At 58.0% G+C, this 15,486-nt stretch overlaps 2 protein-coding genes across 11 annotated transcripts in view; both read left to right on the top strand.

Moving 5' to 3' along the window:
- Window positions 1-6,445, top strand: part of TMPRSS9 (transmembrane serine protease 9) — a 28,962-nt gene extending 22,517 nt beyond the window's left edge. For 4 of the 9 annotated variants that reach the window (XM_077921863.1, XM_077921864.1, XM_028713514.2 and 1 more), the window contains 11 exons: window positions 76-212; window positions 325-640; window positions 737-908; window positions 1,751-2,022; window positions 2,868-3,004; window positions 3,331-3,679; window positions 3,980-4,096; window positions 4,230-4,401; window positions 4,927-5,192; window positions 5,420-5,556; window positions 5,792-6,445. In XM_077921863.1, the coding sequence (XP_077777989.1) occupies window positions 76-212; window positions 325-640; window positions 737-908; window positions 1,751-2,022; window positions 2,868-3,004; window positions 3,331-3,679; window positions 3,980-4,096; window positions 4,230-4,401; window positions 4,927-5,192; window positions 5,420-5,556; window positions 5,792-5,953 (2,237 nt within the window). In that variant the 3' untranslated portion in view covers window positions 5,954-6,445. Of the gene's footprint in view, window positions 1-75; window positions 213-324; window positions 641-736; window positions 909-1,750; window positions 2,023-2,867; window positions 3,005-3,330; window positions 3,680-3,979; window positions 4,097-4,229; window positions 4,402-4,501; window positions 4,664-4,926; window positions 5,193-5,419; window positions 5,557-5,791 lie in introns of those variants that run through there. The other 5 variants (XM_077921865.1, XM_028713522.2, XM_028713527.2 and 2 more) reach the window with 5 other exon arrangements.
- A 1,301-nt stretch (window positions 6,446-7,746) lies between these two features.
- LINGO3 (leucine rich repeat and Ig domain containing 3) overlaps window positions 7,747-15,486 on the top strand; it is a 45,635-nt gene continuing 37,895 nt past the window's right edge. The window contains exon 1 of one of the 2 annotated variants that reach the window (XM_077921871.1): window positions 7,747-7,991. The gene's annotated coding sequence lies outside the window, so the exon portion shown is untranslated. Of the gene's footprint in view, window positions 7,992-8,105; window positions 8,372-15,486 lie in introns of those variants that run through there. The other variant, XM_028713378.2, reaches the window with a different exon arrangement.

The following is a 15,486-nucleotide window of genomic DNA, read 5'->3' as shown; positions in this document are numbered from 1 at the left end:
AGTCCCTGTCAGGATGCTTCCACCTGAATTGCCCTCAGGCCTTGCCACTGGGTTCCACCTTCCCTCTCTCCTCAGTGGTGAAGCCAGAGCTGCTGCAGAAGGCCGTGGTGGAGCTGTTGGACCAGACACTATGCGCCAGCCTGTACAGCAACGCCCTCACCGACCGGATGCTGTGTGCCGGCTACCTGGAGGGCAAGGTCGACTCCTGCCAGGTATGGCCAGAAGCAGCCTCTGGGAGAGGGCGTGTCTGGCTGCAGCGGGAGCTCCGGGAGGAGGCCTCTGGCATGCCACAGTGCCCTTCTTCTCTCCTCTTCTCACCTACAGGGGGATTCTGGGGGCCCACTGGTCTGTGAGGAGCCCTCAGGCCGCTTCTTCCTGGCCGGAATCGTCAGCTGGGGCATCGGCTGTGCGGAGGCCAAGCGCCCAGGGGTCTATGCCCGGGTCACCAGGCTGCGGAACTGGATCCACGACACCATGGCCACGTTCACGGCCCCACCAGGCCTCCCCCTCCCCCTGATGGCCTCCACCACCCTCCTGCCTCTGGCGTCCACCAAGGGCACCACCACCACCACTGGCAAACCCCTACCCAGCCCCACCACGGCCGGGGGCAGGCCAGCTGCCACGGTACCACGGCCCCAAGGTAGAAAGCCCCCTGCCCTGCACAGGGCCCAACTGGACTCCTCCTGGGGCTTGGGGCACAGCCGTCGCAAGCTCACCCATCTTTTTCTTTGTGCAGAGTGTGGCCGCCGGCCCGGCTTCTCCAAGCCCATCAAGATTGTGGGGGGCCTGGATGCCTCTCGCGGGGAGGTCCCCTGGCAGGTCAGCCTGAAGGAGGGGCTGCACCACTTCTGTGGGGCCACCATCATCGGGGAACGGTGGCTCCTTTCAGCTGCCCACTGCTTCAACCAGTAAGTAGGGAGAAAGGTGGTTGCCTCAGGTCCAAATTGTAGAGCTCGAAGGGGACCCCCAGGAGCCACCCAGGCCAACCCCCTGCAATGTAGGAACTGCAGCTAAAGAATCCCAGACAACACTAAGGTTGCAGGTTTGATCCCTGTTTGGGACAGTTGCCTCTTCCTACATTGCAGGGGGTTGGCATAGAGGAGCAGGGTCCCTTCCAGATCTACAGTTCTGGGATTCCATGCCTGCCCACTCTCTGCTTAAAAGGAGGAAGAAGGGTGCCCCACTTTCCAATCAGCACCCTCCGCTCTCCGAAATTGGGAAATGGATCCTGGGAACTTCTGCAAATGGGGACTCAGGTGCTGTAATGGTTGTAGCTTAGTGTGGCAACTTAAGGGCAATTGATGTCACCAATCCGCACTATCAGTTGGCACTGGGGGACACCAAACCACCCATTTCCCCACAACCAGGAGAAATTCCACCCACAGCAAGAGGGTCCTGGGTTGGGCGGAGGAGGCTTAGTGGGCAATTTCCAATTGCTTGAAAGCTGTGGGGACTTTCAGTCTTGGCAACTGATTTTCATGCAGTGAGACCCCTGGGATCCTGCTCAGCCAAGTCTGTGGAGGTTGTGTTTTTGCAAAGAAAGAGTTCTCTCCAACTTTGAACTGGCTGATTACTGACTGACAGGCTGTTGTGACTCAGGAGGAGAGGAAGGAGCTGGGTGGGGGAGAGACCCCTTTGTGGGCATGGTGACCCCCAGAGATGAGCCCCCCCCATTCACCCACCTGCCCCTGGCCTGGCCGCCACTAATGGTCTGTCTGCGCCTGTGTCTCGTTTCTGCCCGTGCTGGTAGCACCAAGGTGGAGTACCTGACAGCCTTTGCAGGCACCACCTGGCTGTCGGCGGCAGACAGCAGCTCTGTGAAGGTGAGCGTAAGGCAGGTGCTGCTGCACCCCTCCTACAACCCGGCCCTGCTGGACTTTGACGTGGCCGTCCTGGAGCTGGAGCGCCCCCTCCCCTTCGGCAAGGTCATCCAGCCCATCTGCCTCCCTCTGGCCGTCCACAAGTTCCCCGTGGGCAGGAAGTGCATGATCTCCGGCTGGGGGAGCCTCCAGGAAGGCAATGGTAAGCACTTCCCCCTCCCCCTTGCAGGCAGCGCAGGAGCCAAGGAGGCAGGCCGTTGGATCCATCTAGCTCCCTGCAGTCTACACTGACTGGTAGCAGCAGTTTCAAGCAGGGAGCCTTTTCCAAACCCCGCTTGGAGATGCTGCAGAGGACAAATAGCTCAGAGGGTGGAGCATGAGACTCTGAATCTCAGGTTCATGGGTTTGAGCTGCATATTGGGCAAAAGATTCCTGCATTGCACAGAATTGCTCTAGATGACCCTCAGGGTCCCTTCCTTCCACGACTGAACCTTTCTGCATGCAAATCAGGCTGCTGAGCTAGTAGGGAAGGGATATTCCAGAACGTTCAGCTTTAAAAACAACACACGCACTTTTGTATGTGGATCCTCCATGTGCAGGAGCAGTCTACCCGGGCTGTTTCACAGAATTGTAGAGTTGGAAGAGGTTCTGAGGCATGCCACTAGTCCAGCCCCTTGCAATGCAGGAATCTCAACTCAAGCATCCCTGACAGATCCCTGCTCAAAAACCTCCACCGCCTTCCAAGGGAGTCTGTTCCACCATCAAATGGCTCATGTCTTCAAAAAGTTCTTCTTAATGTTTAGTCAGAATTGCCTTCCCTGCAAGCTGAACCTGTCAGTTCGAGTCCTGCCCCTCAGAGCTGCAGAAAACAAGCTGGCTCCACCTTCCATGCGGCAGCCCTTCAGATATTTGAAGATGGCCACCCCCATATTTCTTCCCTCTTCCTTTCATGGGTGTCCTGGAAACTTCCCTCCAGGAGCTACTGGACACTGCTCTGCCCCCTAGCCTGACCTTCACTCCTCCCCTCTGCCCTCCCCCTCCCTGCAGCCTCCAAGCCAGAGAACCTCCAGAGAGCCTCTGTGGGAATAATTGACCAGAAAACCTGCAATGTCCTCTACAACTTCTCCCTGACAGAGCAGATGATCTGTGCTGGGTTCCTGGACGGGAAGGTTGACTCCTGTCAGGTGAGGGTGACTGAGGGTGGCCAGCCTGGGATGCCCCATTCCCACTCAGCTTCCAAAGTGCACCTGATCACAGAGCTGGGCGCTCATTGGAAGGCCCCTGTTTTGAAGTGTAACGTTCCCCCTGCAGAGCGGGCCACTCTGGTTAAAAGGACCTTCTTTGGGGGCCCCAGGGCTCTTTTCCAGACACACTAGGGGCCACTTTGCCTCTGGGACTTGGTGAGGGCGGAGTTGAGAAGAGACCCCTGTGAGACTCCAGAGGGAGCTTCTCCTGTCTGGGAAGCTTTGTTAGCCCTTGCTGAGCTGGTTGCTCCCATCTCTCCCCGCAGGGCGACTCGGGGGGGCCCCTGGCCTGTGAGGAGACGCCAGGCGTGTTCTACCTGGCGGGGCTGGTCAGTTGGGGGGTCGGCTGTGCGCAGGCCAGGAGACCCGGTGTCTACGCCCGCATCACCAAGCTCAAGGCCTGGATCCTGGAAACTATCTCACCATGCCCCAGCACCACAACCAAGGCCGCGACCACATCCAGCACCACAACCAAGGCCACAACCAGTGGCAGCGCCTCCTCCTCCTCCCCCAGCCTGCCTTTGGCTAGTCAAAGGACCACCCAGGCCAGCCTCAGGGTCACCCCCAGCACAGCCAGGCCACCAACCAACACCCCGAGAGCCACCCAGTTCGCAGGTACATGGCAGGGGCACGAATGGGCAGAGGCTGAGCATATAAATAATAAATTATTGTGATTATTAGCAGGGTGCCAGGTGAAGGCTGATGCCCTCAGGAGCCTGCCCTCCAAGGCAGGGGGTGCAGGACACTGCAGGGGTCATCTTTCTTGCTGTGAGAGACTAAACATGGCCGCTGCCCCACTGCCCTTTTGTGGCCTACACAGCTGTGCCCAGCGAGCTGGGGGACCCCTGTGCAGGCCAAGAGGGTGGAGGGTCTCAGCTCCCCCATTAACTTGCTCCCCACCCTTCCTGCCCCCAGCTGTGCCCTGCACCCCATCCACCTTCAAGTGCTCTGGCAAAGTCTGCATTGGGAAAGCAAACCCCGAATGTGACGGCGTCATGGACTGCAGCAACGGCAGGGACGAGGCCAACTGCAGTAAGTGATCTCCCCTCTCCCCTAGTCCACATTTAGCTCTGCTCACCCCCAACCAGACGGTGTGGGGGGCAAGCAACGTGGCGGGGGCTCACAAGGGTGTCCTCTCAGCCTGCTTCTCTTCCCACCCACCTAGACTGTGGCTCAACCTCAGCTTTGGCCTTCAGCAAGATCGTGGGGGGCAGTGGCGCAGCACGAGGGGAGTGGCCGTGGCAAGCGAGCCTGTGGCTGCGGAGGAAGGAGCACAAGTGTGGGGCGGTGGTGGTGGCTGACCGCTGGCTTCTCTCAGCTGCCCACTGCTTTGATGTGTGAGTTGGGGGGCTGGGATGAGCGCTGGGGGTGGGGAGAGGTGGAATATGAGTCAGGGGGGAAGGGGGTCTTTCTGCAGCCATTGCTCCCCTGCTCCAGGAACAAGCTCCTTGCTGGTGAAGAAGAGGACCCCATCCTCTGTGCCTCCCCAAGCCAGCAATGTTTTCATAGCACAGGAGGGCACTGCCAGACCTCCCTCCCTTTGGATCCCAGGCATCCCCTTTCCTGTGAGCCCCCAATCAAGGCCAGTCCACTCAAGAGGTGAGATGAGGCAACTGCCTCAGGTAGCAGGATCCATTGGGGCAGCAGGTGCAGTCTCCAAGGAATGCACCAAGGTGAAGGGGAGGGGCTGCTGGTCTCCTCCCACCCTTGTTCCTGATGTAGATCTTTACTCCTGGCTGGGAAGTGGAGGGAGCCACTGGGTGGTTCTCCTCAGGCGCCCTGCCCCCCCTTTTCCCTGGAGATTGGGGAGACGGGGCAGGCCTTGGGCTGGCCAAGGGTCCCAGGTGCACCGTCCTTCTCAGCTACAGTGACCCAAAGATGTGGGTGGCGGTCCTGGGGACACCCTTCCTGAGCGGCCTGGACGGGCGGGTGGAGAAGGTGTTCCAGATCCACAAGCACCCCTTCTACAACATCTACACACTGGATTACGATGTGGCGCTGCTGGAGCTGGCCTCCCCGCTGAGCTTCACCAGCACCGTCAAGCCTATCTGCCTGCCAGACCACGCCCACCTCTTCGGCCAGGGCGCCCGCTGCGTCATCACCGGCTGGGGCTCCACCAAGGAGGGAGGTAGGAGGGAACCTCTTCCCGGCTGGGTGGGGGAGCACCCCAAAGAGGCAGTTCTGGCCCTCGGACCACTCCGGCTTCCCTCAAAACCCAGGCAGCCAAGCAGCCTCGGATCAGCTGGCTGGCTCTATGGGGTGCCCACAGGCAAAGGGCAGGATTGGGCCCTGGGCCTTCCTTGCTGTGAGTCTCCTGCCCCCTCTCGCCCAATTCCCCTCTGCCCTCCCCCGCAGGGCTGATGGCGAGGCAGCTGCAGAAGGCGGCCGTCAACCTCATCGCGGAGCAGGACTGCCGCCGCTTCTACCCCGTCCAGATCAGCAGCCGGATGGTCTGTGCTGGGTTCCTGCAGGGGTCCGTTGACAGCTGCTCTGTGAGTCTTGGGCGCCCCTCCCGGAGGGCTCACACCACCTCCACCTCCCCCTCAGCCCTGGCTGCACCAGGTGGGATGGGAGGGAAGCCCACAGCTAGCCAGAAATGGCTGGAGCTGGGGGTGCTTATGAGAGGGGAGGAGGGAGAGAAGGCAGTTTGCAGGGCCTGGGGGGTCCCCTTGCCCCAGAGCCCCGTCCCCGCTCCCAAGGACACTCTGCCTTTTCCCTCCTCTGCAGGGTGATGCCGGCGGCCCCCTGGCCTGCAAAGAGGCTTCGGGAAGGTGGTTCCTGGCGGGCATCACCAGCTGGGGCTACGGCTGCGCCCGCCCTTACTTCCCGGGGGTCTACGCCCGAGTGACAGCCGTGCGGGGCTGGATTGCGCAGAACCTCAAGGCGTGACTCGGGGAAGAGGCCGGGAGATGGAAAAGCAACTCTCCTTTGGAAGACCCTCTGCCTTTAACCAACAGAAGCACTTTTAGAACATGTTTTCTCTGAATAAAGAGGCTCGCCTGCCTCACTTGGACTTCACAAAAAGGGCAGGATGAAGTTCCCCCTTCCTCTCCTGGCCTGTCCACTCTATCATCCCATGATCTCTGGCCATGACCCTTGTGGAAGGAGGGCAAGTGACCCCGAGCCGCCTCTTGGGAACACAGGCTGAAGGACAGATGGACAGACAGGGATCCTTGCCTCAGGAAGAAAGCGTTTCCCTTGGACAGTCTGGCCAGAGACACTGCCTCGACTTCCCTTCCCGCCATAGCTTGGCCCCTGGGTGGGGGGGCTCTGCCTTGTGCTGGATGTGGGGTGGCCTCAAGCCTTCTCTGTGCAAAGTGAGCAAGAGAAGCGCTCAGAGGAGGCCAGAGCAACGGACAATTAAACAAACCCCTTTGTGGAGTTTGGTGTGTGCTGGGGATTTTGTGCTACACAAACAAAGATTCTTTCTCCCAGCTATCCTTAAAAACAAAGCCAGCCCCAAAATCTGCAGAAACGGGGTGGGAATGTCTCCCTTGCTATCCACAGAGACCACACCCCCTCCCCACTTTCACAAAAAGCAGCACGAGGCCTTAGGCTCAACTGGAAGAGGTTCCCTGGGCATCCACCTAAATGCTCCCCTGTGCAAGAGGGGAAAGGTCCCTTCTTGTAGAAATCCAGCATGTCAGGGAGAAGCGGCCAAGCGTCTGTTTTCTTTCTCAGCACAGTTTGGTTCAGGCCTGCCCTATCTCCTGCCCCCAACCTAACTTTGTTCATTCCCCGTGCACCACCGGCTCCGAGTTTTGCAAGATCCAGCAGGGTGATGCCTGCATCCCTTCATCTGGCTTGGTCTGGGGGCAAGGGCACCTCGCCCACTACACAAGCCCTGGGGGTGACTCAGCCAAGCAGTGAGCGGTGCCCCTGTAAGCCCTCCCTGTCATGGCACTGTGCCCGGGTGTGGGGCTGACTAGGACCCAGTTATCCTAAAGCAGGGGTGCCCAAACTTTTTTCAAAGAGGGCCAGATTTGATTACGTGAACATGAGTGAGGGCAGACCAAAATTGTTGAGTTTTTTTAGGGTTGCAGTTGTTGACCCCAAAGTTGTTGAACTTTTTGGGATTCGAAGTTGTTGAGCTTTTTTTAGAATTTGACCCCAAGAAATAAACTGCCACTGGGTCCAGATTGAGCCCCCAAAATGGACTTTAATTAGAAGCAGCCCATGTTGAGTCAGGGGCACACCTGCAATTGGCGGGACACTGTGGAGACCCCACTCTCAGGCACAAATATTTCTGAATGATTTATCCACTCCTTTTCCAATTCTCGCACACCCTCAAGTAACGGGGGAAGCCCCCCCCCCCGCTAATTCAGGCCTCAGGCTGGTTCTCCCGGCTTCTCTTCATCCCCCTAGCTTGGCCCCTTCTACCTAAAGCTTGCTTCCATTTCTCAGCACAGGCCCACAGGAAGTCAACTTGGGGGGCTGGGAAGGCAGGGGCATAGGTCAATCACAGAATGGTAGCCTTGGAAGGCGACCTCGAGCGTCATCTAGTCCAACCCGCTGCAATGGGTTTGCTTTCCGGAGGACGGAGCGAGGGCGCCCCCTGCTGGGCCGGGGCTTAGGCTCGTTCTCCCCAGAGGGTAAATCTGGACCAAACGGGGTGAGGGGCGGGCAGAATTCTGAATGCCACTGGTGCCCTAGACCCCCCCCCCCAAAAAAAGCCGACGCCTGGAAGCGCCTCCGCCAAGTCCCCCGGGGCGCGCGCTCTGCTGGGCTCTTTCCGGCCGTGGTGTTTGTGGGAAGCCTGGCGACTCCGGAGTCAGTCCCGAGGGCTCTCGGAGGGACTCGCGAGCGACGGCGCGGCGGCTCCGGGGCGCGCTCAGCCGGGCCGCCGCGCGCCCCCGCGCAGCCCCTGCTGCAGCAGCTGCCCGGCGTGGAGCGCGACGCGGAGCCGGCCGGGCTTGGAGGCGCCCAGGTAGGGCCGAGCCGGGCGGGGGCGGGGAGGCCTCGGTCTGGTGCGGGCGCAGGAGGGCGAGCGGGAGAGGGGGAGCCGTCGGGTCTCCTGGAAGGAAGCGAGGCAGCCCCGTCCCCAGCAACAGGCGCTCCTCGAAGTGAGGCCACAAGTCGGGGCTGGGACAGGGCCTGGGAGCGGAGAAGGGGACTTCGAAAGCGGCCCGGAGGAGAAAAGCCCCGAGGCGGCGAGAGCGGGGAGCGTGCTGCCTTGTCCAGGCCTCCTCGCTTTGTGCCGTCCGCTGCCGGGAGCAGGACACGGGGGCTCCTCGTTCGCATGCTTTCCCGGGTGATCGGTGAGGGCTCCCAAGGACCTCAGTCGGGAATCTGCGTCCCTGCGACTTGGTGAGGCCTCCTCCTTGGTCCCCTGGTCGAGCAACGCAGATCTGGCGCTCCTTGCTCCGGCTCTTTTTCAATGGTGCAATCCTGAGCAGCCTCGCCACGCTTCAAAGGGGGCGCTCACCTGAGGAGAGGCGACTGCGCAGGGCCGCCTGCCCGCGCCTCTGCTGCCCTCGTGTCTGCTTGTAGGCGTCCCAGTGATTTGCTAGGGGAGATGAAGGGTGCTTTGGCCTCATTCGGTTGCTGCAGGGCTCTTCTGGTCTTCCAGATTCTCCCTGCCATTTGTTCAGACCGAGGACCCTCTTGCCTCCTTTGAGTGCTTCCCCCCCCCCCTTGCAAATACTTGGTCTTTTCTCTCCCTGCACACAGATGGTTGTTCTCTGCGGCGTCTCGTGCGCTCCAATGCACATGGTGTGATGGGGAGGGGAGAGGAGAGACAGAACTCCTGGGTCCTGCTCCTGACTCATCTGGAGCAAGTCTGTGCTGCGGACGTGAAAGGGGGGCTCTCCCCTTGTGCTGGGGGTGAGCGCACACACGCACACACTTTTCTTCAGTAACGGTTTCTAATCTGTGTGGAACCTCTTTGAATTGTGCACTGAGGGGGTCACAGCGGGGCACAATCTGCCCAGATCCAGACTCGCCCAATATCATCAACATGGTGCTTGCTTGCATGCTTGCCTCCCTAAGTCCCACTGTGTTCCCTAGGCCGTTCTTGGAATTGTGACCTCTGTCACATGCAGACACCTTCCAGGAGCCACAGGTGAAAGCTGAGAGCGGGGGGGGGGGGAGTGGACAATAACCCCCAAAAGGAGCAGGATGTGCCCCTCCCCATACAGCCCATAACCCCTCTCCTGCAGTATATCAGTCATCCTGAACTGCCTGCCACAAGCCTCTTGGTGATTGTGGTGTTTTCTGCAATTATAGAATCATAGAATCATAGAGTTGGAAGAGACCACAAGGGCCATCGAGTCCAACCCCCTGCCAAGCAGGAAACACCATCAGAGCACTCCTGACATATGGTTGTCAAGCCTCTGCTTAAAGACCTCCAAAGAAGGAGACTCCACCACACTCCTTGGCAGCAAATTCCACTGTCGAACAGCTCTTACTGTCAGGAAGTTCTTCCTAATGTTTAGGTGGAATCTTCTTTCTTGTAGTTTGGATCCATTGCTTAGAATAACTTGAACTAGGAAGTCATCAGACCCTCTGGTTGAGTTTGAATTGCTGGTGTTCATGGGTCCTGGTGGCTTCCCTTCTTCATTTAAGACTGAATTTTGAAGGACCCAAAACAGTTAGTACATCAGGAAGTGCCATAAAACAGGCCACAAGTGTGCTTAGCAGTTGTTGTTTTTGGAGGGGTTGGTGCATGTGTGAGAGTCCCTGTGAATCCCTGTGAGTTACCGTATTTTTCACACGATTGGACGCACCGGACCATAGGACGCACCTAGTTTTTTGGGGGAGAAATAAAGGAAAAAATTTTTCCCTTTATTTCCCCCCCAAAAGCAGGTCAGGGAAACCGAACCAGGTCGAGGAACAGCGGGATAGTGGCGCTGCGCCTCCCTGCTGTCCCCCGAGCTTGTGGGGCTGGCTGATGTCTGCCTAGCGTGTGGGGCGCTCTGCTTCAGGGCGCCCCACCCGCCGGGCGGCAGGCTGCTATCCGCAGCTTGGGGAGCCTTGCGGGGAACTGCTGCAGGGCTCCCCACGCTGCGGATGTATGCCTGGCGCGAGGGGCGCTCTACTTCAGGGCGCCCCTCGCGCCTGGCGGCAGGCTGCTATCCGCAGCGTGGGGAGCCTTGCGGGGAACTCCTGCAAGGCTCTCCACGCAGTGGATGTGTTCCCGAAGCGCCGGGCGCTCTGATTTCAGGGCGCCCGACGCTCCGGGAAGCAGGCTGCTGTCCGCAGCTTGGGGAGCCTTGCGGGGAACTGCTGCAGGGCTCTCCACGCTGCGGATGTATGCCTGGTGCGAGGGGCGCTCTGCTTCAGGGCGCCCCTTGCGCCGGGCGGCAGGCTGCTATCCGCAGCGTGGGGAGCCTTGCGGGGAACTCCTGCAAGGCGCTCCACGCTGTGGGTGTGTTCCCGAAGCGCGGGCGCTCTGCTTTCAGGGCGCCCGACGCTCCGGGAAGCAGGCTGCTATCCGCAGCGTGGGGAGCCTTGTGGGGAACTCCTGCAAGGCTCTCCACGCTGCGGGTGTGTTCCCGAAGCGCGGGCGCTCTGCTTTCAGGGCGCCCGACGCTCCGGAAGCAGGCTGCTATCCGCAGCGTGGGGAGCCTTGCGGGGAACTCCTGCAAGGCTCTCCACGCTGCGGGTGTGTTCCCGAAGCGCGGGCGCTCTGCTTTCAGGGCGCCCGATGCTCCGGGAAGCAGGCTGCTATCCGCAGCATGGGGAGCCTTGCGGGGAACTCCTGCAAGGCTCTCCACGCTGCGGGTGTGTTCCCGAAGCGCGGGCGCTCTGCTTTCAGGGCGCCCGACGCTCCGGGAAGCAGGCTGCTATCCGCAGCGTGGGGAGCCTTGTGGGGAACTCCTGCAAGGCTCTCCACGCTGCGGGTGTGTTCCCGAAGCGCGGGCGCTCTGCTTTCAGGGCGCCCGACGCTCCGGGAAGCAAGCAGGCTGCTATCCGCAGCGTGGGGAGCCTTGTGGGGAACTCCTGCAAGGCTCTCCACGCTGCGGGTGTGTTCCCGAAGCGCGGGCGCTCTGCTTTCAGGGCGCCCGACGCTCCGGGAAGCAGGCTGCTATCCGCAGCGTGGGGAGCCTTGCGGGGAACTCCTGCAAGGCTCTCCACGCTGCGGGTGTGTTCCCGAAGCGCGGGCGCTCTGCTTTCAGGGCGCCCGACGCTCCGGGAAGCAGGCTGCTATCCGCAGCGTGGGGAGCCTTGCGGGGAACTCCTGCAAGGCTCTCCACGCTGCGGGTGTGTTCCCGAAGCGCCGGGCGCTCTGCTTTCAGGGTGCCCGACGCTCGGGGAAGCAGGCTGCTATCCGCAGCCTAGACACGGCTAGCGGAGCACTAATCCTGAAGCTTGGGGCGTGCAGAGCTCAGCGCGCCCCAAGCTTCTGGGTGCCGGCAAGGTCTCCGCTAACTGGGTCTCCCACGGCTAGCGGATAGCTTCCTGAAGCCTGGAGAGCGAGAGGGGTCCGTGCGCACCGACCCCTCTCACTCTCCAGGCTTCAGCGAAAGCCTGCATTCGCTCCATAGGATGCACACACATTTTCCCTTGCTTTTTAGGAGGGAAAAAGTGCGTCCTATGGTGCGAAAAATACGGTATAAAGAGCTGCAAGACAGTCCTGTGAGGCATGCAAATTGTGAATTAGGGCACAGATGGTTCCCTCCAAGTTTCATTTTAAGATGCCTTGATAAAGATATTTATGGCTGCTTTTTTATTCTGCATCTATACATACCTTCCAACCTACCTACCCACCCCCACACATTCTAACTGATGGCTGGAACAGATGTTTGGTTTCCTGTTCCCCAGAGGAGAATATTTGTGCCTTCTGGCATTTTGGTAGATGCTGCTGCTGTCACTGTTCTTGCTCAGGGTCGTAGTTTCCTGCCTCTTTGATGGCCTTACCTGGCCAAGTGCTTCCTCTGGCTTCCTTTCCACATCCAGTGGTCCTGGACTTGCACCTTCCAGTGTCGAGGGATTCATCCACTGATAGCCAACCTGCTCTAATGGTGAGAAGATGGCCTTGGGTTTGTTTCTCATTTGGCAACTTGTCCAGCTTTCCAGGTTATTTTGGCAGCTTCCTTTGGAAACTGATTCAGCTGAAATGAGCAAGCACTTCTCTTCCAGGAGAGCTTGTTGACTCCAAGCCTGAGTGTTACTGTTTGTGATAAGATGCTGCATTTGGTGTGCAAAGAGCTGTTCAGGATGCTGTGTGTGGCTTCAGCACCCCTTCCTCAGAGCTACTGCTCTGGTGGAGATTGGGAGAACCCATGGCGGAGTTGAGGCAGGGGAACCCTCCAGAGCCCTCACTGCAGATTGCCTGAGTTGTATCTGATCTCCAAGGAAGTGCCGTGAGCAGCCTTCCTTTGCCCCCTTAGGCTTTTGCTACAGAGACGGCCTCTTCTCCTCTGATTCCTGTCACCTCCTCCCTGAGATGCTTTGTGGCTTTTTTGTTTGGATCACTAGCTGTCAACACCCCAGCATCGTTTTTTGCTCGCTAATCGCTTCTGGACACATTTCCCATTGCTGAGAAGTTCCCTTTTAATTTGTAAGCCTGGAAAGAGACAGGCCTGTCTGGATGAAGTTGTGTTTGGTATTTAGAAGCAGGAGAGAGTGAGGGCTTGAGTGGATCCATCCGGTGAGGTCTTTTCATGGCTGGTTTGTGCTCCTCGCAGTCTGGAGGACTTGCTTCTGCTTTTTGGGAAATCTTTTGGTCTGGAGAAATGAGGCAATGCAGAGGCAAGCCTGTTCTAGGACCCCCGCAGTGGGCAGCTTTAGGGAGCTCCTCTGTACGGAAGCCGGCTTGCAGCTCTGGGGCCACAAAGGAGGAGGAGGCCGTTTCCTGCTTGTTTGTACTTCAATCTGCCTTAGAATAATAGAATTGTAGAATTGGGAGGGACTGCAAGAGTCATCTAGTCCACTTTCTACAATGCAGAAATCACAGCTAAAGCATCCAAATCAGGGGGGCATTCTGCTTTGCCTGCAGGAGATCCCAGGTTCAATCCTGATGGTGAGATTTCCAGTGCTGAAAACCAGCAGAGCTGCTGCCGGTCAGTTTTGGCAGTGCTGAGCAAGATGGACTTGGAATAAGGCCACTTCCGTTATTCCTAAGAGCCATGGACAACACCAGTGAACCTCACCCAGGTCTGGCAGCTGGTGGGGGAGAGGGATAAAGGAGACCACAGTGGTGGACACCATCTGAGTGAGGGTTTCCCTAGACCAGTTCAGCCCCCACTGATGGGGGATATCTCAGCTGGCCAAGGAACCAAGGAGTGGGGAGAACACCAGCTCCTTCCTGGTTCAGAACCAAGACCCACTTTGCCCAGCACTTGCCTTGGCAGAAATCATGGTGGGCCAAAGGAAGATGGCTTGCTTTGTTGTTGGTTCGCCATGAAGTTTTAATCTTTCTGAATTGGGAGGCTCTTGTTTCAGCTGACATCAGCACTGGCTGACCTGCTTGCCCCATGAATTTGTCTTTCACTTTTTAAAGACCTCTATGCTTTTGTTGGGTGGCGCTGTGGGTTAAACCACAGAGCCTAGGACTTGCCGATCAGAAGGTCGGCAGTTTGAATCCCCACGATGGGGTGAGCTCCCATTCCTCGGTCCCAGCTCCTGCCAACCTAGCAGCTCGAAAGCACGTCAAAGTGCAAGTAGATAAATAGGTACCGCTCTGGCGGGAAGGTAAACGGTGTTTCCGTGCGCTGCTCCGGTTCGCCATAAGCGGCTTAGTCATGCTGGCCACATGACCCGGAAGCTGTACGCTGGCTCCCTCGACCTATGCTTTTGTGCAAGTATTGTGTCTTTTAAAAAAATGTATTCTGAAAAATAAGAAGTCTGGGAAGAGACCAGCAAGTGTTTGCAAGAAAAGTGTCTTGGAAGTGGCGGAGATGGAAACAGACTAGATTTCATATTGACTCAATATCTCTTTCAAATCTCCGTTTAGAGCAGCAGCGAAGGCATCACATCAGGTGAAAGTGCTGCAAAGAAGGGGAGGGGAGGGATGGGATGGATGGCTCAGCTGAGAACATCAATTTGACTTCTGGCCATGACTGCCTAAGCTTAACGGGAGGCTATTTTTAAAGTGTTTATCTGCAGTTTACCTCTTCTGACAAAACAAATACAGTGGTACCTCAGGTTAAGTACTTAATTCATTCCAGAGGTCCGTTCTTAACCTGAAACTGTTCTTAACCTGAAGCACCACTTTAGCTAATGGGGCCTCCTGCTGCTGTCATGCCGCCGCCGCACGATTTCTGTTCTCATCCTGAAGAAAAGTTCTTAACCCGAGGTGCCAGTTCTTAACAGGAGGTGCCAGTTTCCGGCATGCAAAAGATGCAGGAGTCCCCGTGGGACACAGAGCCCCCCCCCGCGCCTGCATGCAGGTGCCCATCTGGCCCACAGCTGCACCCCCAGCAGGCAGGCCGGCAGGCCACAGCCATGCCTGTGGCTCTGGAACAGGACCAATGAACTTACTTTCTTTTCTCGAGGGGGACTTAGCTGCTCCCCAAAATCCACCTTTTGCCGGGCTTCTGCCCCTCTTAAGTCCGGGCCCTGGATTCCCACTGTCTTGGCATGTGGGGTCCTTAGTCTCAGGATGCCAACCATCCCCCCTCACTGACCCATGATTCAGTGAGCGTGGAAGGAATGGTGTCTGCCCCCCACCCCACGCTTGGTATTCTCATCCAAGGGCTAAGGACCTTCTTGTTAGAATTCCTGCTTCATGATTGCAGTCATGGGATTGTTGTCTATCACATGACGGTGTATGTTTTGACTCCACAGTGTGGGAAGTGACGGAGACAGGATGTTTGTGTTACTGTGTTCCAGTGCTCCGTGTGTGTTTATATGTAACTAAGGTAAAGGTAAAGGGACCCCTGACCATTGGTCCAGTCGTGACCGACTCTGGGGTTATCTTGCTTTATTGGCTGAGGAAGCCGGCGTACAGCTTCCGGGTCATGTGGCCAGCATGACTAAGCCGCTTCTGGCGAACTAGAGCAGTGCACAGAAACGCCGTTTACCTTCCTGCCAGAGCGGTACCTATTTATCTACTTGCACTTTGACGTGCTTTCGAGCTGCTAGGTTGGCAGGAGCAGGGACCGAGCAACGGGAGTTCACCCTGTCGCGGGGATTGGAACCGCCGACCTTCTGATCGGCAAGTCCTAGGCTCTGTGGTTTAACCCACAGCGCCACCCGCGTCCCTGTAAATAAAGTAGATTAGCCAAAATGCTGAGTTGCTGAGGTCTGTTACGCAGACTGCAAGAACTCTGTGGATCCCTAAGTGTGCCGATGTCTGTTGGCATCAGTCGTTGTGATGTTCGGGCAGAAGAAAGCTTTTGAAGCTCCCAAACGATCGACCAGGAGGGAGGGAACATGCCAGTCAGGCATGTGTCTCTGCCAGGGTCCTACTCAAGAGTAGAATGAGCTCCTCACACTTCTGCCTTCCTGCCCTCCCTTTGCCCAACAGCTAGGCCTCC

The sequence above is a fragment of the Podarcis muralis genome, chromosome 18, assembly GCF_964188315.1.
Source record: "Podarcis muralis chromosome 18, rPodMur119.hap1.1, whole genome shotgun sequence".
NCBI classification, from domain to species: Eukaryota; Metazoa; Chordata; class Lepidosauria; order Squamata; family Lacertidae; genus Podarcis; species Podarcis muralis.
Note: the sequence above shows the minus strand (reverse complement) of the source record. Positions and strands in the feature narration are given on the sequence as shown.